At 44.8% G+C, this 24,610-nt stretch overlaps 2 protein-coding genes across 6 annotated transcripts in view; one reads left to right on the plus strand and one right to left on the minus strand.

Moving 5' to 3' along the window:
* Nucleotides 1-8,562, plus strand: part of RBBP4 (RB binding protein 4, chromatin remodeling factor) — a 22,704-nt gene extending 14,142 nt beyond the window's left edge. For all 3 annotated transcript variants that reach the window (XM_045859914.1, XM_045859913.1, XM_045859915.1), the window contains exons 6-12: nt 28-188; nt 285-411; nt 542-619; nt 2,594-2,670; nt 2,893-2,950; nt 3,039-3,149; nt 7,550-8,562. In XM_045859914.1, coding sequence (XP_045715870.1) covers nt 28-188; nt 285-411; nt 542-619; nt 2,594-2,670; nt 2,893-2,950; nt 3,039-3,149; nt 7,550-7,615 — 678 coding nt within the window. In that variant the 3' untranslated portion in view covers nt 7,616-8,562. The remainder of the gene's footprint in view (nt 1-27; nt 189-284; nt 412-541; nt 620-2,593; nt 2,671-2,892; nt 2,951-3,038; nt 3,150-7,549) is intronic.
* SYNC (syncoilin, intermediate filament protein) lies at nt 8,009-24,204 on the minus strand. 3 transcript variants are annotated; one of them, XM_045859910.1, is made up of 6 exons: nt 24,071-24,204; nt 17,247-18,426; nt 11,047-11,171; nt 10,818-10,873; nt 10,293-10,326; nt 9,681-9,721 (listed from the first exon to the last, which is right to left on the minus strand). In XM_045859910.1, exons 1-5 carry the CDS (start codon nt 24,121-24,123, stop codon nt 10,313-10,315), a joined length of 1,428 nt encoding a protein of 475 aa, XP_045715866.1. In that variant the 5' UTR covers nt 24,124-24,204; the 3' UTR covers nt 9,681-9,721; nt 10,293-10,312. The 3 variants fall into 3 exon arrangements, with proteins under 3 accessions (XP_045715867.1, XP_045715868.1, XP_045715866.1); XM_045859911.1 differs by lacking the exon at nt 10,293-10,326 and having other exon boundaries at nt 8,009-9,721; XM_045859912.1 differs by lacking the exons at nt 10,293-10,326; nt 10,818-10,873 and having other exon boundaries at nt 8,009-9,721.
* Between the last annotated feature and the right edge of the window lie 406 nt (nt 24,205-24,610).

Genomic DNA, 24,610 nt, shown 5'->3' on the forward strand with positions numbered 1-24,610 from the left:
TTTATAATAGTTCATTTTACATTTAAGACCATCTGCCTGTGGGACATCAGTGCTGTTCCAAAGGAGGGAAAAGTTGTGGATGCGAAGACCATCTTCACAGGGCATACAGCAGTAGTGGAAGATGTTTCCTGGCATCTGCTTCATGAGTCTCTGTTTGGGTCAGTTGCTGATGATCAGAAACTTATGATGTGAGTAGAATACATTTAATTTTTTTCATAAATTATCTAAGTTTCATATTTAGTTACCTATTCAAGTGTTTTTCCTTTATTTCCTTTTTACTAAAGCTGGGATACTCGTTCAAACAACACTTCCAAACCAAGCCACTCAGTTGATGCTCACACTGCTGAAGTGAACTGCCTTTCTTTCAATCCTTACAGTGAGTTCATTCTTGCCACAGGATCAGCTGATAAGGTTAGTTTGATTTATTTCAAAAGGAAACAGGGTGAATTGCTCTGATTTTTTTTAATGCACAGAGATCTTATAGTTATTGGTTTTCTTCTCAAAAAAAATTGATTACTCTTTCTTTGCTTTCTATACATAGACTGTTGCCTTGTGGGATCTGAGAAATCTGAAACTTAAATTGCATTCCTTTGAATCACATAAGGATGAAATATTCCAGGTAAGAAAACTAAGGCTGTAATTTTTTTAAAAGGAAGACTCTAATATGTGTTTGGGCATGCTTGTGTTTTCTTCCATTGCTAAGCATAACAAATGTTCTATGTGCCTATGCTCATCTCTGTAGGAAGGCGGTTGGGTTTTCCTCTGCTATTTCTCAACTTCCTCAAACTGGTCATTGGTCACCTGCATTGTTGACATATTAAGAAAAGTAGTGCCTGGTTATTTGTCAGCCTTGTTCCTGACACTTGTCTCTTTCCTTATTCCCATTCCTTCATTCTTTCTAACTTGCCATGTGTATTGATTTTGTAGTTCAAGCCTAAGGTACTGACCATATTTTCTGCCTCATCCGCTCATTCCTCTCTTTCTCTCTTTCTCTGTCTCCCTTTCGCTCCCTCCCTCAACTTACTGATTGTAGAGAGAAAGGAAAGGAGAGAGACTGATTTTTTTTAAGATTTTATTTATTATTTTTCAAGAGAGGGGAAGGAAGTGAGAAAGAGAGGGAGAAACATCAATGTGTGGTTGCCTCCCATGCGCCCCTCACTGGGGACCAGGCCCGCAACCCAGGCATGTGCCCTGACTGGGGATCGAACCAGTGACCAGGGAGGGATTCACAGGTCGGCACTTAGTACACTGAGCCACATCAGCCAGGGCAAGACTGATTTTTTTTTTTTTAAATTCCATTTATTTATGCATTCATTGGTTGAGTTCTGTGTGTGCCATGACCAGGAATTGGATCCGTAAATTTGGTGTATTGGGACAATGCTCTAACCAAGTTACCCCGCCAGGGATTAAGCTTCCTTTTTATTTATTTTTTTTCTTTTTAAGGGGGGGGTGGGGGTGAGAGGGAGAGAAACATCCATCTGTTGCCTCTTGTACACACCCTGACTGGGACCAAACCTACAACCTAGGCTTGTGCCCTTACCAAGAATTAAACCTGAAACCTTTCAGTTTATGGGACAATACTTCAACCTACTAAGCCACACCAGAAGGGCTTAAGCTCCTTTTCTTAACATGTAAAGTTCTCTGGCACAATTCAAGAAATAAGTTCATTGCAAGGGTACTATGAGAAAACACAGTCTTCTTTGCGGTCAAAAAAAAAAAAAAAAAAACCTTAAAATTAAATAGTGAGGAAAGGCCCATTTAGTATCACTATAATAAAATATTGTTTTGTCAAGTGTTAAGACCATAAGGGTGGTCAGAGTTAATTTTGGTATGGGCCCGTGGCACCCAAACTCACTCTATGTGAGCCATACTCGTATGCACCCAGTCTCAGCCTTACTTTCTACTCTTCAGCCTGCTCCAAGGAACATTTTGTCCTTGCTCTTAATGGTAGTGTTGCCTGGAGGGTATCCAGATTCTTCCCTAAATACTGTTGGTTAATACCCTCTTCTCTGTACCATGAAGTTAGGACTTCCTTACCAGTTTTAATAATTAGGAGATTGTTGCCTGTATAGTAGCTAACTTTAATAAAAATTGTTGTAAGGGGTCATTTTTAATCAGTCTTATATATAATATTGAATTCATAAATCAGAATTTGATTATATTTGTCTAGAGGCCAGAATTAGACGAGATTAAATACACTGAGGTCTTCAAAAATATAAGAGCAAGTAAAAGCTGATATCTTAGGTTTCTTTTGGAGAGGGGGGAAGGGAAGAAGAAAGGGAGAGAAACATCAGCGCATGAGAGATGCATCAGTCAGTTGCCTCTCACACGCCTGCAGCCAGGCACCTGGCCCGCAACCCAGGCATGTGCCCTGATTGGGAATTGAACATTGACCTTTCGGTTCACAGACTCGCACTCAGTCCACTGCACCACACCAGCAAGGGCTTATCTGTCGGTTTTAACTTTACTGTCTAAAGTACTTGGACTTCTGCTCTTTTATTGACAAAAATTTAAATTGTTTAAATATAATTTTAGGTATGTTTTTACTCAATTTTGTAATTGAAAGCTTTTCTGCCTTCTTTATTCTGTGTAGGTTCAGTGGTCACCTCACAATGAGACTATTTTGGCTTCCAGTGGTACTGATCGCAGACTGAATGTCTGGGATTTAAGGTAAGTGTTGAATTAGTTACTCTTTGTGGAATTATTTTCTTGATTTATACCTTACAAAATTAGTTAATTTTTTAAAATTGTAACAATTATAAAGGACACATGGATAATATTGGGGGGTTGGAAATGGGAGGGAGGTGGGGATGATTGGGGGGCTGGGTTGGGACAGGGGGGAAAGGCAGAACACTGTACTTGAACAATTAAAGAAAAATCTTTCTGTTCTAGTAAAATTGGAGAGGAACAGTCCCCAGAAGATGCAGAAGATGGGCCACCGGAGCTGTTGGTATGTTACAAACATCGAGCAATTGGAATCATCCGTAATTTAATGTCTTGGATCTGCTTTTCATATCTGACTTTACTCCCTCCTTTAGTTTATTCACGGTGGTCACACTGCCAAGATATCTGATTTCTCCTGGAATCCCAATGAACCTTGGGTGATCTGTTCCGTGTCAGAAGACAATATCATGCAAGTGTGGCAAATGGTAGGTATTTAGTTGTTTGGGGGAGGTTAAATAAAGGAGGTATAATGTCACTTAATATTTATATATTTCATGAATAGAAGTGGCATCTCTGTTCAGTTTACTCCTGAGTATGACTTTAGTGTTTGTCTATACATTATATCAGTTTCAATATTATTTTCAGCTGCCTCCTCCTTACCTTTTATCTGGTTATCCCACTGGTTTCTTTTGCCAAATTAAACCAAAATTTGCTTCTTTCCTCTCAACTTTGCTGTTTTACATATGGCTCTAGTGTTTCCCTAGTTGGCCACACTTGAAAATTCAAGAGTTCTCCTTCACTATCTATTCACCTCCAGGTATAGTTCACTTAACAGACTTGATGTTGTCTGTCTCGGCGCTGTTTCTCCCATCTGTACTCAATCACACAAATACAAACACGCATACCCAACTTTCCTGTCTATTCCACACCCTCGTTTTTTGTTCAGGTTCTAATTACCACTTGCTCGACTATTGCAGTGGCCTCCTAATAATTACTGGCTTGCCTCCTGTGTCTTCCTCTTTGCTAGCAGTTGAATATCTAGGAATGGTCATTCCCTTGAAATCACCTGTGAACATGCCTAGTACAGTTCCTACCACAGTGTCACAGCATCAGATACTACCATTTCTCCGTGAAACTCTACTAGATTTCAAAAACATTCCCTGACTTTATACTCCAGTTGGAGATTGTCGCCTTTCTTTGGATTTTTAGAGTACTTGAAATTTGATAAAGATAACTAATTTCTAATATATAGCAACATACGAAAACAGTTGCATTCTACAGACAGACGGTGGTAATAGTTGCACGCAAGTTGAATGGATTTAATGCCACTGAGCTGTATCCTTAAAAATGGATACAGCTAAGATGGATACAGTTAAGATGTTAAATTTTGTTTGTATTTTCCCACAGTTTAAAAAAAAAACACACAGTTGCGTAGTTTTTCATTGATGGTACTCTGATAAATGAAAAGAATTCCAAAGAAACTTTGGTTTCTCAGGATAGATCTACAGGCAGGAATAAACTCCAGGGGAAAGTTTGGGGCTCAGCATCAGGAAAAAATGTTTTAAAACTTTCCTACAGTACTATTAATGAGAGTATTTGTAGTCTATGAGACTTAATTTTTTTAACAAATTACGTTACATCCATACTTTGGTATTATATGTATCAAAGAAGTATGCTTAGTTTGCTGAAATATTCATGACATACTATTAAGCAGAGAAAAAAAGCAGGTTACAGACAGCATGGTGGAATCCCTCATATTAAAATTATGTGTATCAGGCTTATGTTTAAATATAGGGAGTAGGTATATATTTTAGAAATCTGTTTGCAAAAATGCAGTTTGTACACTTAGGGAGTTCTTGATTTCTTTATATCCTTCAAGGATGTGTTACATGTGTAACAGAAAGTTCACTTCACCCACAGAAAATTAATATGAAAAGTTAAGCGTTCTAACAGGAAGGTGAAATGAGCTTCCTTGGATAATCTCAGTTAAAGATTTTCAGTAGATGCCAGGAGAACGTCGTAGGATATTGAACTCCATCGCCTTCAAGGCTATCAATTCCAGGACAGGTGGTTGTTTTACTCAGTTGTTGGGGTGGGTTGGTTTGTTTCCTTCTTTATCTTCGCCTGTGGAGGGCGGGCTGATTGATTTTATTTATTTATTTTTTAAGAGGGGAAAGGGAGGGAAAGAGACATCAATGTGAGAAACGTCAAAAATAATTTTTTAAAAAATTTGTTGTGCCCTGGCTGGTGTGGCTCAGTGGATTGAGCACCGGCCTGCAAACCAAAGGGTTTCCGGTTTGATTCCCAGTCTGGGCACATGCCTGGGTTGCAGACCAGGTCCCCAACAAGGGGCACATGAGAGGCAACCACACATTGATGTTTAATATATTTGTTTGTTTATTTATTTTGTTTATTTATTTATTTATATTACAGTTGACATATATTAGTTTTGGGTGTACAACATAGTGATTAGACATTTATATAACTTAAGGCAGCAATTTTCAACCATTGTGCCACAGCAGGCTCACTGGTATGACACAAGAATTTTTAAAACATTCAATATCTGCCTATTTAGTCAGGGGCCTCTTTTCCCTTAGATTGTCAAATAACAAAATGACTACTGCCAACACAATAGCTGTCCAGTTGTGAAGGAAGTATAATTATACCTATTTTTTTGTCAGATCAGCAAAATATACATTGTTTGGTGTGCCACAGGATTTTAGTAAATTAGTTTATGTGAGTGCCACGAGATGAAAAAGGTTGAAAATTGCTGGCTTAAGAAATGATCACCCGGTAAGTCTAGTACCTGATACCATACATAGTTATTGCAGGAAGTCTCTTGCTATTTATAAGAAGTCCCTTTTGGCCACACCTGAGGTTAGGCTAAGGAGGTGACTTGAGGGGGAGCCTCTGGATATAGCCTCAGCTTGGGTCTGATCTCCAGAAAGACCAAACACTTAATTAGAGAGTTAGAACTTACTGTTCCACTAAGCTGAGGGGATTGAGCTCTAAAAAACTCTTGGAAAAGCACTTGATCTGATGAGCTCCTGGGTTGGTAAATACATTGATTCCAGCTAGAAAAGATGTGGGGCTCTGCTTCTTGCCCACCTTGCCCTGTGCAGCTCTTCCATTTGGGTGTTCCTGAGTTCTAGCTTTTATAATAAACCAGTAAAAGTAAATAAAGCACTTGCCTGAGTTGTAAGACATTCTAGCAAATTATCAGTTCTGAGTAGGAGGGTTATGGGAATCCCCAAATGTATAGCCAACAAGCTGGATGCGTGGGCACTCAACCAGGTAGCGTGGGCACTCAAGGCTTATCACTGGCCTCTGGAGTGAGGACAGTGGGGTGTTTGTTTTTTTGTTTTGTTTTTTTGTTTGTTTGTTTTGTTTTAAAGAGAGGGGAAGGCAGAGAGAAAGAGAAACACCACTTGGTGTTGCCTTTTGCATGCACCTGGACCGGGAATTGAACTGGCAACATTTTGTTGTGCGGGACGATGCCCAGCCAACCAAGCCACTCTGATCAGTACTTCAGTGAGGACAGTCTTGTGGGACCAAGCCCTTAGTCACATCCCTCAAACCTGTAGAGTCTGGTGCTACTTCTAAGTAGCTAGTGTCAGGATTGAATTGACATGGTGGATACCCAGTTGACATCAGAGAATTCATGTTGGGACAGAGACTACACATTCATTGTCAGGAAGCATCACGCAATTTTATACGTTTCCCTGCAGTCAGGTTACACGTTGTTTAAGGACAGGTCAGTCCCATCCTCTGCAGTGCCTAGCCTAGTGACTTGTGCATGTTAGGTGCTAAACTTAGAAGAATTTTGCCTAAATGAAAGTGGTTTCTGTATTTAACATTATGCCTTTGGATACAGGTAATAAATTAAGAAATAGAAGCAGAGTTTATTTTATGCAAAAGCAGTTTTCACTTAAAAATATTTATAAGTTGAGATTTGGAACATACAGTTTTGGTATGGTTTCTCTTTTTTTAAGTACACAATTGAGTGATTTGTAGTATGTTCACAGAATTATGCAACCTTTACCACCATCAGTTTCGCCAAAAAGAAACCTCATAACCACCCATACCCACTACCCATTGCTTCTCATTTTCCTTCAGTCCTCCCAGCACTAGGCAGCACCAATCCACTTTCTCTATAGATTTGCCTGTTCTGGACATTTATTATAAATAAAATCATACAACATGGGACTGGCTTTTTTATTGCCTAATGATAGTCCATTTATGGATATAACATTCATTTTACTTACCTGTTCATCAGTTAATGGACATTTGTGGTGTTTTTACTTTTTTATTTTTAAAGATTGTATTTATTTATTTTTTAGGGAGGGAGAGGAACATCAGTGTGTGGTTGTCCTTGCACACCCCCCACTGGGGACCTGGCCCACAGCCCAGGCATGTGCCCTGACTGGGAATCAAACCGGCAATCGTTTGGTTCGCAGGCGGACACTCAGTCCACTGAGCCACACCAGTCAGGGCTGATTTTACTTTTTTTTTTTTCCACCCTTCCTCTGATTTTACTTTTTGACGGTTACGAATGATGTCTGGCTGAAGGACTAAAGAAGGTTGATTATCAAGACATACAATAACCGTACCTCAGTTTTGTGGGCATGTCCTAACCCAGGGGTGTTGGCCTGTGGGCCGGCTGTCTGTTTTTATTAGAACACGGACGTGCCGTTTCATTTGCAGATTGTCTGGGCTGTTTTCGTCTAGCAACTGTGGAGTGGAATAGTTGGAGAGACTATTGCAGAGAGTGTGTAGCCCATAATTTGTTTACCCGGCCTAATCTGTTTTTGAAACCTTAGAAACTTCAAGAACTTGCCTTCATGTTTACTAAATACTCTTTTCTCTTTTTTTTGTTTTTGGGCAGGCAGAGAACATTTATAATGATGAAGACCCTGAAGGAAGCGTGGATCCAGAAGGACAGGGGTCTTAAATACATCTGCACTTCTTGTGATTTTAGACTCCCCTTTTCCTTTCAACCCTGATGATACTGATTTAACACTGGTTTTGAGACCCAGACTTTGTTCAGTTATCCCTCTGCATTAGGTACCATCAACAATGCTATTAGCCCAAACTGAGGGTGTTTTCTAAATGTTAACTGGGGCACTTGATTCAGCAAAGCCACAGACTTATATTTAAATTTTCTTCAGGAATTTTCTAGTAACAAAAATCTAAAGTAGCCACCGAAAGGGGATTATTGTGTGTGGTTATTTTATTTTTCTTCTAATGCTGTATCCCCAAGTTTTTCGGACTCATTTAAGTAAAGGCTAGAAGGAAGGAAGGAATAGAGCCAAGTGAGAGGTGTCTGAGCCGTGAAGCACGAGTACTGCAAGGTGTCGTTTTTATTCAGGAATTGGGGGGGGGGTTCGAGTCATAAATTGATACTCTACAATCTTCACACCCGTCTTTCCAGGATGCACATTTCCCTCTGTAGGCCAGTCTCCTCTAAGTTTCTTCAGTTAAGTCAAAACTACACGTTCCTCTTTCCCCATATATTTTTGCTTGTTAGTGTATTCCTTGAGCAGTTTTCATATTATTTCTTTCCTTTCTGTGAAATGGTTTTTTTTTGTTTGTTTGTTTTTTTGTTTTTTTGTTTTTTTTTTAAACTTGGGACCACCAAGTTGTAAAGATGTATGTTTTTACCTGACAGTTTTACTACAGGTAGACTGTCAAGTTGAGAAGAATGAATCAATAGCTTGTATTTGTTTTTAAAATTAAATTAATCCTGGATAAGAGTTGCCTTTTTTTTTTTAGGAGTTAGTCCTTGACAACTAGTTTGATACCATCTGTTTTGGGTGACCTGTTTCACCAGCAGGCCTGTTACTCTCCATGACTAACTGTGTAAGTGCTTATAATGGAATAAAGTGCTTTTCTACATAACTCCATGCGCTGATGGGTTTTCTTTAGTATATAATACCTATAAAACACCAGTCTCTGGCTTCTAGAAGAATCCTTAGATGAAAGTTATTTTCTATGGTCTTTGATTATCAAGAGCAAAGTTAATTTTAATAGACCCAGAGCTACAGAAAAGAGCTTCATTCCTTCCCGTGGAAAGTGAAAGATAGAAAACACCGTATCACAGGTGCACAGATTAGTCTTTGATAAAATAACATCTTACTGAAGTCTATCCCTAGCAGACCCTACGTGGAGTTGCAAGAATGTCAAAGGCAGTGAGGCAGAGAGATTTAAGGCAAAAATTAAGTTTGGAAAAGGCATTTGAACCTTTTCTCATAGGGTGAACTCCCCCCAGTATGTTTTTCACTGGGGCCTGTACCTAGAGGTTAGGAACAATGGGCTCTTGAAAGCCTTTCTAGCCAAGTACTGTGACCAGATAAAATGCCTGGTTCTTTGTAATCACTGGGTCTGACTGACTAGACCACAGACAGAAATCATTGTCATGAGATTAACGATCTTTTGGGAAATCTGGATTAGCTCCTTTTTTTCAAGTCAGTAGTTCTTTTAGAGTAGAGTGAAAGTTATCTTGACAAAAGTAAACTATGTGAGTCAGCATCGACTTAAAGAAAAGTAAACTTTGAAAAAGGATTCATTTTAAAGTCTTAACACTCAAGGCATGGCACAAAAGAATTCAAATTGTAAACCCATGTCATGAAAACTGGCTGTTTTACGACCCCACCTGTACTTCAAAAAAATGTTTTTGGTTTAGGTCAACTCCAGGCAAGATGCGTTCCTCCCCAGACTGCAGGCGTGCATATGCTGATCCTTGACTCAGCCTGCAGGTCACTGCTGGCGGGCAGGAGGCTTGTGTTTCCCCATCTTCTGTGCACTGGTCAGTACCAGCAACCCTATGACATAGAACCCAGCTGGGAACCGACTGGTGCCTTCTGCCTCCAGCCAGCCCCAGAATCTTTCTAAACAGGTCAGCCAGTATTTGTAAATTTCCCAGGGTGAGTTGCTTGCCAAGTCCCTGGCACTCTTCTCTGGAAAAAGTGTCCAAAGGGTACTTAGGGATCCTTAGTGCTAAGAAGCTTTTTTGGTTGTTTCAGGATTACAGATTCCACCATACATTTCTAAACAGCTCCTGTAAAGTTGAAAAAAAAGAGTTTATACTTTCTGCAGCTTGAAATATTACAGTATAAAGTTTATAATGGCGAACTTCTGAAGTTGAGTGCAAGCTGTGTTGGGGAGAGATTGCTAGACTGTGACTCACAATCAGGGGTGACTTTTCCCCTAGCAAACACTTGGGTGCCTCCTATTTGCAAAGGCTCCCATAATGCATGGTAGGTAACCTGCATGATGGTGATGGGAGGAACTTGGTTAAATTCTCTGTCCAGGTTAAGTTGAACAGTGCCTGAAGTTCTGTAGTTTCGTTTCTTTGAATTAACCACTGCCTTTTCCCTATTGTACTTTTAATCTGATCCACACAAAGGTGTTCAACAGATCATTTTCCTCAATTACAAGGCTCTAGTAATCTCCCAAACAGTAAGTGGAATCAGTTATGCCTGGATAAAGCACAGTAAAAGAAAATCCTAGAAAGTTAGGGAAAGCATCAGTTATAATAGTTATCTGTGAGTGTGTGTGCAAGCTGTAAGATTAACTAGGGAGTTAATAAAATTTATGTGCATTTAACTAGCATACAACTTGACAGAGACCTTTTTTATCCTTAGTTTCTTTATCCAAGAGAATCTAAAACGAAGAATAAGAACATAATTGGTACATAGAGAAATTAGTGGGTAGGTGTATTGCATGTTTCATGATCGAAGCAATATATAATCCTGTCCCTCAGTCCTTAACACCCTCTCCAGCCCTTCTTTGTAGATTAATTTAGCCGCCTTGGCCTCTTTTGTCCTAGTCTGAATTAGGTAGCATAACTGCCCCCTCTGCTATTCTAAGGAAGCTCGATGAAGAGCATATGGGGTAAGGTGGGAGGAAAGTGAGTGCACAGCGCCTAGATGTTTTATCCTGGTACAGGATTCCTGGTGATGATGAGGGCGTGTTTTTGAGTCCTACCAGAAACTGAAACATTCCAATAAACTGAACGCTTAAACCAGGCAAATAGGAGGTGTGTGTTATCTATCCCTAAGTGGTTTGTCATTAGACACACGCTTAAGTTCTTTCCGGCATTAGTATTGTTAAGCAAGCAATGCAAACATCACTCTCGCACCCACAAGGGTCACCTTGAGACTGTGTCTCGCTTTCACCTGCCTGTTCCAGGCTCTTGGGTAGCTTAGCCCTTTAAAAAACAAACAAAAAATATGCCACTTTTTACCTGTTCATGGATGAAATCATTTTCGAAATCATTTTCCCCCCCACTCTTGAGTGAAATTTCCCTCAAACAACATCTGCCCCTGCCCACCAGCCACTCAGCCAGCGTTAGTTGAGATTGGGGTAGTGGCAAAAACTGACTTGTAAGTTGAGAGCTCTTCAGCAAGGCTGATCCTTAGCTGCTCCATCTCTTTGTTCTTCTGTTGCTGGAGCTGCACCCCACTTCTTAACTGCCTCTGTCGTTCTTCCATTTTCTCCAGCTGTTCCTGCATTAGAGGGCCCAGAACACACCTGATGAGCCAAACAATAAACATCTTACATTGTCCGTTGGCAGTTTACAAAGCACTTCCTTGTCTATCGTTTAATCTTTGTAGCATCGTCGTTGAAATGGATTCAAGAGGTTGTGTTCTGACACAGTAATACTCTATTTGAAGATGGTGACGTGCAAGGAGTCTTGTCTGTTAACTGCAGCTCACTTCTTAATAGCATCCTGCTATGGAGGGGTAGACAGATACTCAGACTTTTTAGTTTAACAATTTTAAGAAGTGTTGGGGAGGAACTTGATCCTCTACTTGGTGAGCTGAGAATTTTATAATAGTTATCTTGCTCTGTATGCAAGTTTGTTTCGATTAAGCCTGAATTTGTTTTTGTTTTAAGATTTATGTTTTTTTAGAGAGGGAAAGGAGGGAGAAAGAGAGAGAGAGAAACATGAATGTGCGGTTGCTGGAGGCCGTGGCCTGCAACCTTGGCATGTGCCCTGGCTGGGAATCAAACCTGCGATACTTTGGTTCGCAGCCCGCGCTCAATCCACTGAGCTACGCCAGCCAGGGCTTGGTTGTTTTTTTTTTTTTTTTTTTTAATGTTAATTTAGAAGAAGATGCTATTCCCTGGAGGCCCCTTGGAGCTTTCAGATAACTGTCCACTCCCCATTTTGCCCACACCAGGCAGGATGCATTCTGCAAATGGTTGCTGCTGAGAGTTAATGCCTGAACAATGAGGTAAGGAAGATGTCAGCAAATCAGTCTGGTGTTAGTTGCTAGCTAGCATGGATCCTTAGGAAACGAGGGTGCTGAAAGGCATATTTTAAAGGGGCAGTGTCTTCTCGAATTTTGGAGAAGAGTAAGAGAAATCCAGTTTGGGTAGATGCTGTTACTGCAAGGATCTAAATTTGTTCTCTGAGTCATCCTTGATTTCCCTGTGGTACATCAATCTGCAATGGTTGATACTCTGGCTGAATCTCAACTTAAATAAACATTATCAAAGGCCTTTGTTTAGTGCCTCTCCATGCTTTGGCACCGCACGGTGGTGCGGCCTCACCCTCTTAGCATGTCATCTGAAGGGAAGCACCTGCATACCTCTGTGCCCCAATTTCCCAAGCCCTGCTAGCAAACCTGTTATTTTGGCGAGGCTCCAAAGTACCGCACATGCTTGAGAAGGCAGTTTGCACCATCAGTGCTTTGACAAGTAGAAACAGTGTCACAGAGGGAAGGACATGTGGCTACAGTGACTGGCATTAAGGACCAATCTCCAGCCTTAATCCTATGTAGCACCACTGGATTAACTTTCTAAAAACTGCTTCATCCCAGGCTTCCAAACGCTTCCCACTTCCTTTAGTCGGGCCTTCAGACCCCCTCTAGTTTGACCCCTGTCTCTAACCGGAGCCTCCATTACTCTTACATGTGAACACTGCCCCCAGCCTGCACTGTCTGGTATGACAGTCACTAGCCACATGTGGCTGTCAGAACTTGAAGCGTGACTCGTCCAAACTCAGATGTGCTGTAAGTGTAAGGTAGCAGATTTCTAAGACTTGGCACAAACATAAAATACCTCAAATTTTGATATTGATTATTGAAATGTTAAAGTTTTTACATGCTGGATTACATAAAGTATTAATTTCACCAGTTTCTTACTTTTTTTTTTTTTTTTGGTGTGGTCACTAGAAATTTTTTAAATTACGTCTGTGTCTTGCGTGAGACTCGTATTGGACAGTGCTGATCCAGCCTGACCAACTCAGATCTCTGTGCCTTTGCTTCTGCCACTTCCGCCACCCAGACGGTATCTGCTGTTCCATTATCACCTGTCTTTCAAATGCATGTCTAACTCCCAATCAGATCACAGGTTTCTGACTCTTAGCACCCTACACATAATGCTTGTTGGTGTAAAGCTTGCAGACAGTGAGCATATTCCATATTTCAGCATTGGCACCCTACCAGCTTCCGGTCAAAAACAGATCATTCCCAGCGAATTCTTCTCTTTCCACTGTAGCCAGTCCAAATCCTACCCGTTTTACTCCACGAATCTCACACTACCTCCCCTCATAAGGTCTAAGTTGCCCATCAGGCTTTTTCAATCCACCCACCACACTGCCACTTTCAAGAGTACATACCTGTCTATGTGCCAGGCACCACTGCAAGTACTTGATAAATATTAACTAGCTCATTCCTTGCAAAAGCCTATGACGTATATTATACATGTGGGAGCAGAGAGAGCCATGTGGGTTAAGAAAGTTGTCCAAAGTTGCCCAGTTAGGAAGTGGTAGAACTAGGTCTTGCCATTGGCTTAGAGTTCACATTCTTAATGCATTTTTTTTTCTTTCACCTGCATTTATGTAGGCTCTTTAGTGGTCTTCGAACTTTCCCATGATATCCCAGGAGGCCAACATGGGATGCCCCTGCCACTTTAATTAGACAGTAGCTCCACTTTTGCTGTTTTTATATATTGGCGTTCCATATACAATTCTTTTTTGGGGAAAGCATCTGTGGCTTTGAAGTAAACCTCTTTTTGAAAACCACTTTCCTAAAGATTACATAAAGCCCTGTTACATGTTCCTTCTCTCCAGCCTCGTCGCTCTCCTCACATTCCTTACGACCCGGCCACCCTCACCTCCTGTAACGTGTCTTTTTGTGTTTTCATGCTTTCGTACAAGCTCTCCCCTCTGCTTGGAATGCCCTCCCCTTGCCTGCCCCGTGAATTCACTCACACAAACACCTTGCAGTGGTTGACAGTGGACTTGAGCTGTAGCACAGGGTCATATCCTCCCATCACTTCCTAGCTGTAAAACCCTGGACAAATGCCTTAATGTCTCTGTCTCACCCATTCTTTCATTTTTCAAATGATGACAGTAGGACGTACCGACCTCAGAGAGGTAAGGGTTAAATGAATTATTACATGTAAAGAACTTCAAGTACATGCCATCTGTTAATCAATCCTCTTACACAATTTCTCCCTGTTTCCCCACGCAGGGGTAATTACACCAGCTTCATTGGTACAATACAGTGCCTTATTCCTGTAAGTATTATAATGTTTACCACATTGAAGTCCATTATTTCATTGATTCTGAGGCTTTGACATTCTAACAGGTCAGAGTGGATCTTAAAATCCTGGCCAGGTGGCTCAGTTGGTTGGAGCATCGTCCTGTACACCAAAAGGTTGTGCGTTTGATTCCCCGGCCAGGGCACATACAAGAGGCAACTGATCAATGTTTCTCTCTCTCTCTCTAAAATCAATAAACATATCCTTGGGTGAGGAATAAAAAAAAAGTCAAGTGTCTTTGATTTTATGAAGTATGTTCATGTTATCTGGTATCCCTCCTGGACTGTAAACCTGGAGGGCAGGGACTCCTCCCCCACTCCCCCCATTTCTTCTGTCAGCACATGGCCCCCAGCCTGGCACATAGATGATATCTGTTGGCACAAGTAAGTGGGAACTTGGACAATATCTGTTGAATGAATACACGAAAGAGGCAGTGCTCACAATTGCAGGAGTGAAGTGTACCTTTGAAAAAGTAATCAGGTGCCATAAGTGACCTTCGGCAAACAGTTTAGGAAGCCATTTCAGACAGAATTAGCTGCTTCATAACTTAATTCCTACTTTAATTATGGTAAAGTGATGGGAGACACTCATCAAGAGTGTTCTTCATAGAACGATTTATGGAAAGTTACGCAATCATCAACTCTGAACAAATCCAGTACAGTGATAAAAATCACAGGGGAGAAAGACTCTACAACTCAAGTACTGCGTTAGAAAATGAACCCAAAGCTCTGACTGGTATGGCTCAGCGGACTGAGCGCTGGCCTCTGAACCAAAGGGTCACTGGTTCGATTCTGGGTCAGGGCACATGCCTGGGTTGCGGACCAGGTCCCCCCGGTGTGAGGCAACCAGTCGATGTTTCTTTCTCTCTCACCCTCTCTTTCTCCCTCCCTTCCCATCTCTCTAAAAATAAGTAAATAAAATCTTAAAAATCAAAACGAATCCAGATGATTCCCCATGTATGGCACCACCATCCTAGTCACCCTTGCCTGCCGTCTCAACATCCTCTTTGACTTCTCACCTCTCTGCTCCCTTCGTTCAACGGCCAAGCTCACGCACACTTGTTCTTGCGTTCATGCTCCTCCTCCTGTTCCCACTGTCATTGTTTCCTCTTACCTACGGCAGCTGCCCAGCGGATCTCCCTTGCCTCTGGGTCTCTAGCCCGTTTTACTCACTGCCACCAGTACTTTTTCTAAAAGTAAGGAACAATCGTGTTAAATACTTCTACATTTTTATTTTCTAAATTAAGTTTATTGGGATAACATTGGTTAATTTAAATACCTTTAATGATGCAACTGACCACTGAACAAAGTCCAGACTCCCTAGCCTGATTGCAAAGTTCACTGTGATCTGCCCCTACCTACCTTTACGGTTCAGCCTACCTTTCAGCTTTCCCCCTCTCACAGGCGTCCAAGTTACTAATTGCGTTTCGGATATATCGGGCTAAATAAAATACATTAAGATTACCTTCACCTACTTCTCTCTACTTTTTTAATGTCACTTTCAGAAACCTTTAAATTATATATGGGGCTTGCATCATATTTCTTTTGGACAGCACTGGTCTAAATCTTGCCTATACTTCAATACCTAGCTCAAACAACACCTTCCACAAAGCGTTCTCTGATGTAACCCATGGCAAAAAAATAATCTCACTTTTCCATAGCACTCTTACCTGCACCTCTCTTAAATCGCATGTTACTTTCTATCCTGGATTACAATGAATGTAATGTGTATTTGAGTGTAAGCCAGTAAAATAAGTGCCCTTTCACTGCAACGTGAACCAATAAAAAAGCACTGGGGGTCAAGGCGAGGATACTACACAGATGCATTGTTTGAAAACATTCAATATTATCACCAAAAAACCCTACTGTTTTCATAACACAAGCCATAGAAAGCTTGAGTAAAGTGAATGCAGTCCTTTTTAACAGAGGACATATTCCCTTAAGGATGTATCAGGATGTCTGGGAAGGCATAAGATGTTTGTTTGTTTGTTTGTTTGTTTTAAGATTTTGTTTATTTTCAGAGAGAGGGGAAGGGAAGGAGAAAGAGAGGAAAAAACATCGGTTGCCCCTCGCCCATCCCCATGGGGGACCTGGCCTGCAACCCAGGCATGTGCTCTGACCAGGAATCAAACTGGCAACCTTTTGGGTTGCAGTTCAGTGCTCAACCCACTGAGCCACACCAGCCAGGGCTAAGGTGTTTAAGTTTTGTCAAAAATACTGCTCTGAAATATACCACACTTATCCTACAGTGCCCAGCAGCACTTAAGCCAGATTTAACTGACACGCACTCTGAGCCAGAGAGTCAGAGGTAAGTAAAACATACTCCCTACCTTCCAAAAGCTCCCAGCCTGTGGGAGACGTTGTTTATTCACGAATATTTATATCCCACTGTTCCATAAAGGGATTAGAGCTGGCTCACAATTAATCAGAAGTAATTTGACTGCAAGTGAAATGGTGACAAATGCACAAAAAAGGAAAATAAGGAATAAAGATTTATAGGTTTCATGCCAGTTTTAAGACTGGAAAACTTCAAGGCAGAGATCAGATAAGCGGCACCTGAGGTTGCATTTCAGGGGAGGGGAAAGAATGAACGAATTTCAACTTGCCTTGTTCCCTCTTGCTCTCTGTAAGGTGTCGCTCACTTAGAATTGGAAAATTGTGCCGTGGAAAGAACACTGACATATTTGGCGTTGGTCAGACCAGGGTTCAAGTTACTCTGGCTCACCAGGCCTCAGTTTCCTCTATTACACACACACACACACACACACACACACAAGGCTTGGAGGATTAATGAGCGGACCAAATGAGATAACTGGTGTAAAAGTGGGGTGAACTAAGAGTGCAGATCATTTTCAGCCCCAGGACAGGCCTGAACGCACTAAAGGAAGAATGTGGTGAGGACGTGAGTGAATGGCCCCAAAGAATAAATTGTTATTCAACATCCTTCCTCCCAAAAGACATCCGACTCCCGGCACCTTTTCCTTCCCCAGTCTAAAAGACCGCAATCCCCTTCGTGTGCGGGGGGCCTACCCTGTACTGCTGCACCTCCTCATCCCGTTTTTGCCTCACAAGTGTGATCTGGTCCTCCAGGTTCCTGTTCTGGAGCTGGAGCTGCCGGGCCTCTGCTTGCAGGGGTCTCAGAGCCTCCTTCATCTCCTGGATCTCCGCCTGCGTTTTCTGCAGGGCTTTGGCAGCAGCTTCTTTCCTCTCCAGGAGCCGCAGCAGCTGAGGCTCATACTCCTCCTCCAGGCCCTGGTGGCTCTCTGCCATGAGATTCTCAAACTGGGCAGAGAGCCGCCGGCTCTCCTGCAGGAAGTGCCCATCCCCCTGGCTCGGAGGTGCTTCTAGTTGTTGCCTTAACTGCTCCTTCTGCTTCTGATAGGCATCCCGGAGCTGGGCCAGTTCCTCCGAGAGCTGGGCTGCCCTTGCAGTCAGCACTTCCCGGAAATCGGCAAACTGGGCCACGTCCTGCCGGCGACACTCCAGCTGGTATTGGTAGGCCACACATTCCTTTGTCACCTTGAAGAGCTTCTGCTTGACCAGCCGGATCTCCTCCCGTAGCCCGTCCCTCTCCAGCTCTGCTTGAGCATGCAGTTTGTAGGCAGCCAGGATGTCCTGATGGACTTGTTGCACCTCCTGGAGGGCTGGCTCCCTGAGCAACACAAGCTCATGAATGAGCTGATCCCTCTCCTCTTCCAGCTGGGCCACAGCTTGGACACATTGCTGGAAACGCCCCTCTAGCAATTCCAGGTCCTCTATACTCAGGCTCTCCTCTGGGCTGGGAGTAGGCCCGGATCCGAGGCTCTCCTCCGGGTTAGGTTTCTCCACGTCTGTGAGTGTCTCTCCCCCATAAGCTGTCTGCTCTGGGCTTGTCTCCTCCGGCTTCACGGTCTCCTCTGCACACGGCGTCTCCTCTGGCTTCACAGGCTCCTCCACGTGCTGTGTCTCTTCTGGCTTCACAGGTTCTTCCGCACACGGGGGCTCCTTTGGCTGCCTGATCTCCTCAATGTGCAGAGTCTCCTCGGGATTCTCAGCCTCTTCCACGTACAGTATGTCATCAAAGTCACCTGCGGCCCCCAGGTAGAGAATGTCCTCCAAGTCCAAGGTCCCCTCCAAAGACAGAGCAACTTCTGGGTCCAAGGGCCTCTCCTCATCCAGGGATTCAGAGCGCTTCTCCTCTTGAAAAGAAGTGGCCTCCGTCCCTGTTCCCCTGCAAGGGAAAGAGGAAGCGTGAGTGGGCAGCCACGATCCCAGGTGGTTCGTGACTGGAGCCATCAGACCCAGCTCAGGGGGTGTTTGGTTCTCACTTCTGGGCACTCGTCCGCTCCCTTCCCTCCACGAATCTGTCCCCACACAGCCCTTTGCTTAGACCCTCTGACAGCACACCCACGATGTCAATGTCTCGTCTCCGCTTACACACCTTGGAGGACAGGAAGCTCGCACCTGAGCCACCGCTATTTGTTTCACTATCATAACACTCTAAGGTTGAATGTTTAGGGTAAAACCTTCTTCCCTGTGATTTTTATCTGGACTTGATTCTTCTTCCTAGAATCAGACAAATCTTTTCCACGTAAGTTCTCTAAACATTTAAAGAGAACTAACTTATGTTTCCGTTGTTCCATGCATGCCAAGGTTTCAAGTGCCCTCCTCATTTGGGTCACTTCCTTCTGACCAGGCCCCACACTGTCACTGTCCCTTGGGGATGGGGATGGGAGCAGTACACAGGTATGCTCTGAGCAGTCGGTCTCTGGACACTAAACTCCCATTGATGCAGCCGAGATTCCCTTAGCTTATAGGGTGGCTCCATCATATTCTTGACAAATGCTGAGTTTGACTAAACCCTTCAGGCTATTTCACAGCAAGTGATTTTAAACCATGTCTCTGGTTCCTGTAAAATGTCAGGGTTTGTTTGTTTTGTTTTGTTTTGCATTTAAAAGGTTTTATTTATTTGTTTTTAGAGAGAGGGAAAGAGAGGGAGAGAGGGAGAGAAACATCTATGTGTGGCTGCCTCTCATTCGCCCCTACTGGGGACCTGGCCTGCAACCCAGGAACATGCCCAGACTGGGAATCCAACCAGTGACCCTTTGGTTTGTAGGCTGGTGCTCAGTCCACTGAGCCACAGCAGCCAGGGTTCAATCATCTTGTTAGGATTGGCCCATTCTTCTAGCCTGTGAAGGCTCTTGAATACAGGTTCTGTAATTGTAACAAACGAGGCCCATAACTCAGCTGCCTATTGCCTGCCAGCTCAATCAGTTCCTCTCAAGGAATGTGTTAGAAATTCACGAGAAATAGAGGCAGGAGGAACCGGAAGATCTGAGCCAAGTGCCTTTATTTGATGCTGCGCTGAGCGGTGGGTTGAGTCGGGGTGGGCTCCAGCACCGGGTGAAGGCAGGAGTGGGATTTTTTAAAGAAAAAGCGCCAGGGTTTGTGAGAGTGTAAGGGAGGGGTTAGTCTCTTGTTCTTCCAGGATGTGAACTGGGGTAACGGGTTAGGTAAAGGGCCAGGCTGTTCCTAGGTACGGGAGGGTCAGTCTGGCCACCAGCTATTGTGGCTGGCGCCAGGTATCTATTTTGCTCGGTGGGAGAGAATTTCGATTAAGCCTCGGGCTACCAAGCGAGTTGGGACAACTGAGTCATAGGCAGTCCAGTGGGTTGGAAACCGGCCTGACCAGGTCATAAGTGGTCTGGGGGGTGGGGATCTGGCCTGACCCTTTCAGAATGCCCCACTGCTTCTTTGGCCCTCCAGTGGCTTTGGCCTTTCCTGTTTCAAATGCATCTTACCTACCTTGGATCTCTGAGCAATTATTTGAAAATATAAAATACCATGGAAATAATAATTATGATACTCCTACAGTTCTTAGGTCTTATGTGTTCCAGGCCCTATTCTAAATGCTCAACTCATTCAATCCTCATAACAATTCTATGAGGTAGTTACATTTATCCCCATTTTACAGATAAGGAAACAGGTTAAAAGAGATAAAGAAATTTGCTCATGGAAACTCAAGTATTTAATGTACACCAGTTATAAAATAGACTAAATTTGACTATAGCTTTCAAGAAACTTTTTTTTAAAGATATAATGTATAAAAGACTCCTGGCTAATGTGGTTCAGTGGATTGAATGCCGACCTGGGAACCGAGGGGTCGCTGGTTCAGTTCCTGGTCAGGGCACATGCCTGGGTTGTGGGCCAGGTCCCCAGTGGGGGGCGTGTGACAGGCAAACATCTGGTATGCCTCTTGTACATCGATGTTTCTCTCTCTTTCTCCCTCCCTTCCCCTCTCTCTGAAAGTAAATAAATAAAATTTTTTTAAGATTTATTTATTTATTTTTAGAGAGGGAAGGGAGAGAGAGAGCGAGAGAGAGAGAGAGAGAGAGAAACATCAATGTGTGGTTGCTGGGGGCCATGGCCTGTAACCCAGGCATGTGCCCTGGCTGGGAATCGAACCTGCGATGCTTTGGTTCACAGCCCGCGCTCAATCCACTGAGCTATGCCAGCCAGGGCTAATAAAATGTTTTTGTTTTTTTTGTTTTTTGTTTTTATTTTAATCATTGTTCAAGTACAGTTTTCTCCCTTTCACTCTCATTCCATCCCACCCACCCAACCCTCCTCACTTCCCCCCCATTACCACCCTCCCCCTAGCTTTTGTCCATGTGTCCTTTAAATTTGTTCCTGTATAAATGTTTTTTAAAAAGCAAAATAAAACAAAAGCCACACATATCAAAGAATTTGATCTGTCTGGAAAGACCTACTTGCGTCCAGGTTATAAACTCTATGTCTTAACTCCAAGTTCCCGAAAAAGATTGTTTTTACTCTACATCATCCTGTACTCTGTCCTCTCTAACACCCCAGGAATCTCTGGCTCCCCTTTCTGTTTTCTCATGTTGGCCTTCTGGAAACTATAAAAGTCTGGCTTAGCAGGCGCCAGATACCATTGGCTTCGTTCAACCCGGCACCCACACCAGAACCAGAATCAGAACCAGAACCAGAACCAGAAAGTTTAAGACAACCTCTACAGCCACTCACATCACTTTACCAGAGAGGAAGTGTTTCCTAGATATTTTTACCAGATGTTCCTTGGTACCTCAAACTCAACTGGCCTAAATTATTATTCTCCCACCCTGGCCAGGTGGCTCAGTGGGTTGGAGCATCGTCCCGTATATCAAAGAGATTGTGGGTTCAGCCCTAGGCCAGGGCACCACCTAGGTTGTGGGTCTGACTCCCGGTTGGGACACATGGGAGACAGCCGACTGATGCTTCCCTCTCACATCGATATTTCTATCTCTCTATCCCGTCCTCTCTCTCCAAAATCAATAAAAATAGATCCTTGGATGAGGAAAAAAATTATTCTCCTGAGTTTGCTGCACCTGTATTCTCCATCTCAGAGAAACACATCACCATACACCAGGCTGATGTGGCAGGAAATCTCTAAACAGCTCCTTCCTTTCCCTATACAGCCAACTTGCCGGGGCTAACCCTTCTGTCTCCGAAAGTCTCAAGGCCCCACCCCCTCTCCATCCACTGCCAGGGCCCCAGTCCAAGTCATCATCTCTCACCTACACATTTGATCCTGCCTTTCAGCAGGCCTTCTCCTCCTAGTCTGTGCTCTGCAATGCTCAGCTGACTATAGCATAAAGCAAGCCGTGTCACCTGCCGCACCCATAGACAGCCAGCTGCTTAGCAGGGAGTCAAGGCCCTCAAACACGTGGCCCCAACATACCTTTCCAGCCTCATCTCGTGTTACCCCTCAGAGCCCACCCAGTGCTTGACAATCTGGAACAGGAGTTAGTTTTTACGCGTCCTACTCCTAGCCCGCAATGTCTATAGGATGCAGCTGAGAAAATGCAGTTCATTGTATACCACTGACTGGAGAACAGTCCTGGGAAGGTGGAGCTCCTATTGCTAGGAAGGATGCACTTGCTCAGCCAGCCAGAACCCACCCTGGTCCTCAACAGAGACCCCACATCACCCTCCTGCTCGGTCCTCCACTGAGATGTCGTAACTGTGTTCAAAGCAGTGTTCTATGCATTTTTCATGAACACTCATTTATATAACACTCATCTGTTATCACCATTTTCTTTTAAAGAGTTTATTTTTTAGAGAGAGGGGAAGGGAAGGAAAGGGAGAGGGAAAGAAACATTAATGTGTGGTTGCCTCTCATTCGCCCCCTACTGGGGATCTGGACCGCAACCCAGGCATGTGCCATGACCGGGAATCAAATCAGTGACCCCTTGGTTTACAGGCCGGTGCTCAATCCACTGGGCCACACCAGCCAGGGCTGTTATCCTCATTTTATAGATGAGATCACCAAAGCATAAACAGGGCAAAGAACTCACTCGAGCTTCTGCTCCAGAGCCAGAGCTCCTTTTGACTACTCTCCTCTTAGAATAGGCACGAGGCCTAAAAGAGGTAAAACAATGAGGGCGGGCATTCTAGAGCTTGGCTCGTGGCACTCAAAACCTGTGTCTATTTGCCTAACAAATTTCTATTCATCATTCAAGCCCTGCTAAAGTCCACCTCCCCATCCTTGTGTCTTCCAAGCACTTTGTATGCAGCTCATCTCTGCAGCTAGTATTTGTATTATGGGAGTGCATTGTCTCCCAGGGGACACAGATGTATAGGAGTGTTTGTCTCCCCTGATAGTCAACTTCCTAAGGATGAGTATAGTTCTCATGCTCTCTGTACCCCAGGGCGCGGCTCTGTCGAAGGAAGGCAGGCAAAAACCAACTGAGATCCAAGGAGGAAACTTGCCCAAGGTCAAGTGGCAAAGCTGGACGTAGAACCCAGGCCTCCTGACTTTCAGGTGGTGCTGTTACCACACACCGTGTTGTCTTAGTCGCCCCGCCCAGGTGCCAGCCCTCTGCTGGAGGCTGCCTTTGCACAGCTGCCTCTGTCTAGGGAGCTGGGGGTAAAGTAGATGATGGGGGGCCACGGGTAAGAGGGCCAGCTCAGCTGGGGCCCTTGACCTCAGGCTTCCTGGGTCCCCAAACAGCCTGACTCTGCCACACTGTCCCTGTCCCAGAAGACGCCAGCAGCTCCCAGCTCTGTCTATCAGGGCTGTGACTGGGGAAGTGTTTGTGACACTGTGCAGGCGTGAGTTGATGTGGGCCTGACCGTGGACCTGGCAGTACAGGTGCATGTGCGTAAGATTATGCTCAGCTTTGTGCCGTGTGTGACAGTGAAGGGGTGTCGGGTGTGTATGTGCACCTCCACCTCTTGGTCCGTTGGGAAGTCCAGGGCCACAGTCCGGCCTGGGGCAGAAATGCTCCCTGCTTGCCCCAGATCCCTCAGCCACAGGTCCCTCCCCCCAGCCAGCGGTAAGCTGGCAGTGTGGATGGATGCAGCCGGCCTCGGCTCCAGGGCCCCCTCCTGCTGCTCTGGGACGGTAGACTCTGCCCCCTTTCCCGGCCCCAGACAGCAGACAGCAAGCTGCCTGAGCAGACTTTTAACTCCAGGCTGGCGGATGCCCAGCCTTGCACCAAGCATCTCCCATATACAGTGAACTCAGCAACCCACGGCCTCCACCTCCGGTTGTATTTGGGGTGAGGGCTGAAAAGAAACAAGTAACTTCTTTGGCCACTATGGGCCAAAGGCATCCAACAGTTGAAAGGGTTGATTCTTCATGGGCCGTGGGAGTGGAGGTATTATAAAAAGCCACTGACAAACGGAGATGCCAGGACCCCGGGCGGAGTCCCCCACCTCCCCTGGCTGGGTGGCCTCGCTCCGTGCCGCGCCCTGCTGGACCACTACCCACGCCAGGCGAAAGGTGCTGGTGGGTGGGGGAAGGGAATCCCTCCAGCCCTCCCCCTCCCCCCGCCCCTCACAGGGGCGGCCCCGCTGGCCCTGGACTGTCCTACCTCGCGGCCTGGGCGGCGCCGTCCCCGCTGCGCCGGGGCTCCGGGCTGGCCATGGCTGCGCGACCCCGGGCTGGGTGGCCGCGTTATTAATAGGCGGCCCCGCCGGCCGCCTGCTCCGCGCCCGCCGCACTGACAGCTGCAGCCGACACCGGATCCCGGCTCAGGGCGGGCGCGCCCACTTGGCCCGGGCTCCTGCCCCCGGGAGGAGGGAGCGGGCCGCGCCGCCAGGGGGGCGGGGAGAGGCAGCCCCTCCCGAGACCAGCCTAGGAGGGTGGTGGAGGGGGTGTGGTGAGGGGTGGGGGGTTCGTTATTGGCGTCTCCAAAATTAGCCAGCCTCAAGATCTTCCCGAACCTTCTTTCTCTCCACCGTTCCCTTCCAACGGTCCCAGTTTCGGGGAGTCAGGGAAGGAGTGGGGTTCTGCAACCCCAGGAGAGCACCTTCCCAGAGAGGGGGCAGGGTCTGGGGCGGCGGACTGAGAGGGACCCAGCAACCCCGTCCGTCTGGGGATGTCAGCCGCAGTTGAGCGCCTGGCGGTCCCC

The sequence above is a fragment of the Phyllostomus hastatus genome, unplaced genomic scaffold (assembly GCF_019186645.2).
Source record: "Phyllostomus hastatus isolate PE091 unplaced genomic scaffold, TTU_PhHast_1.1 phas_scaffold_182, whole genome shotgun sequence".
Classification (NCBI taxonomy): domain Eukaryota; kingdom Metazoa; phylum Chordata; class Mammalia; order Chiroptera; family Phyllostomidae; genus Phyllostomus; species Phyllostomus hastatus.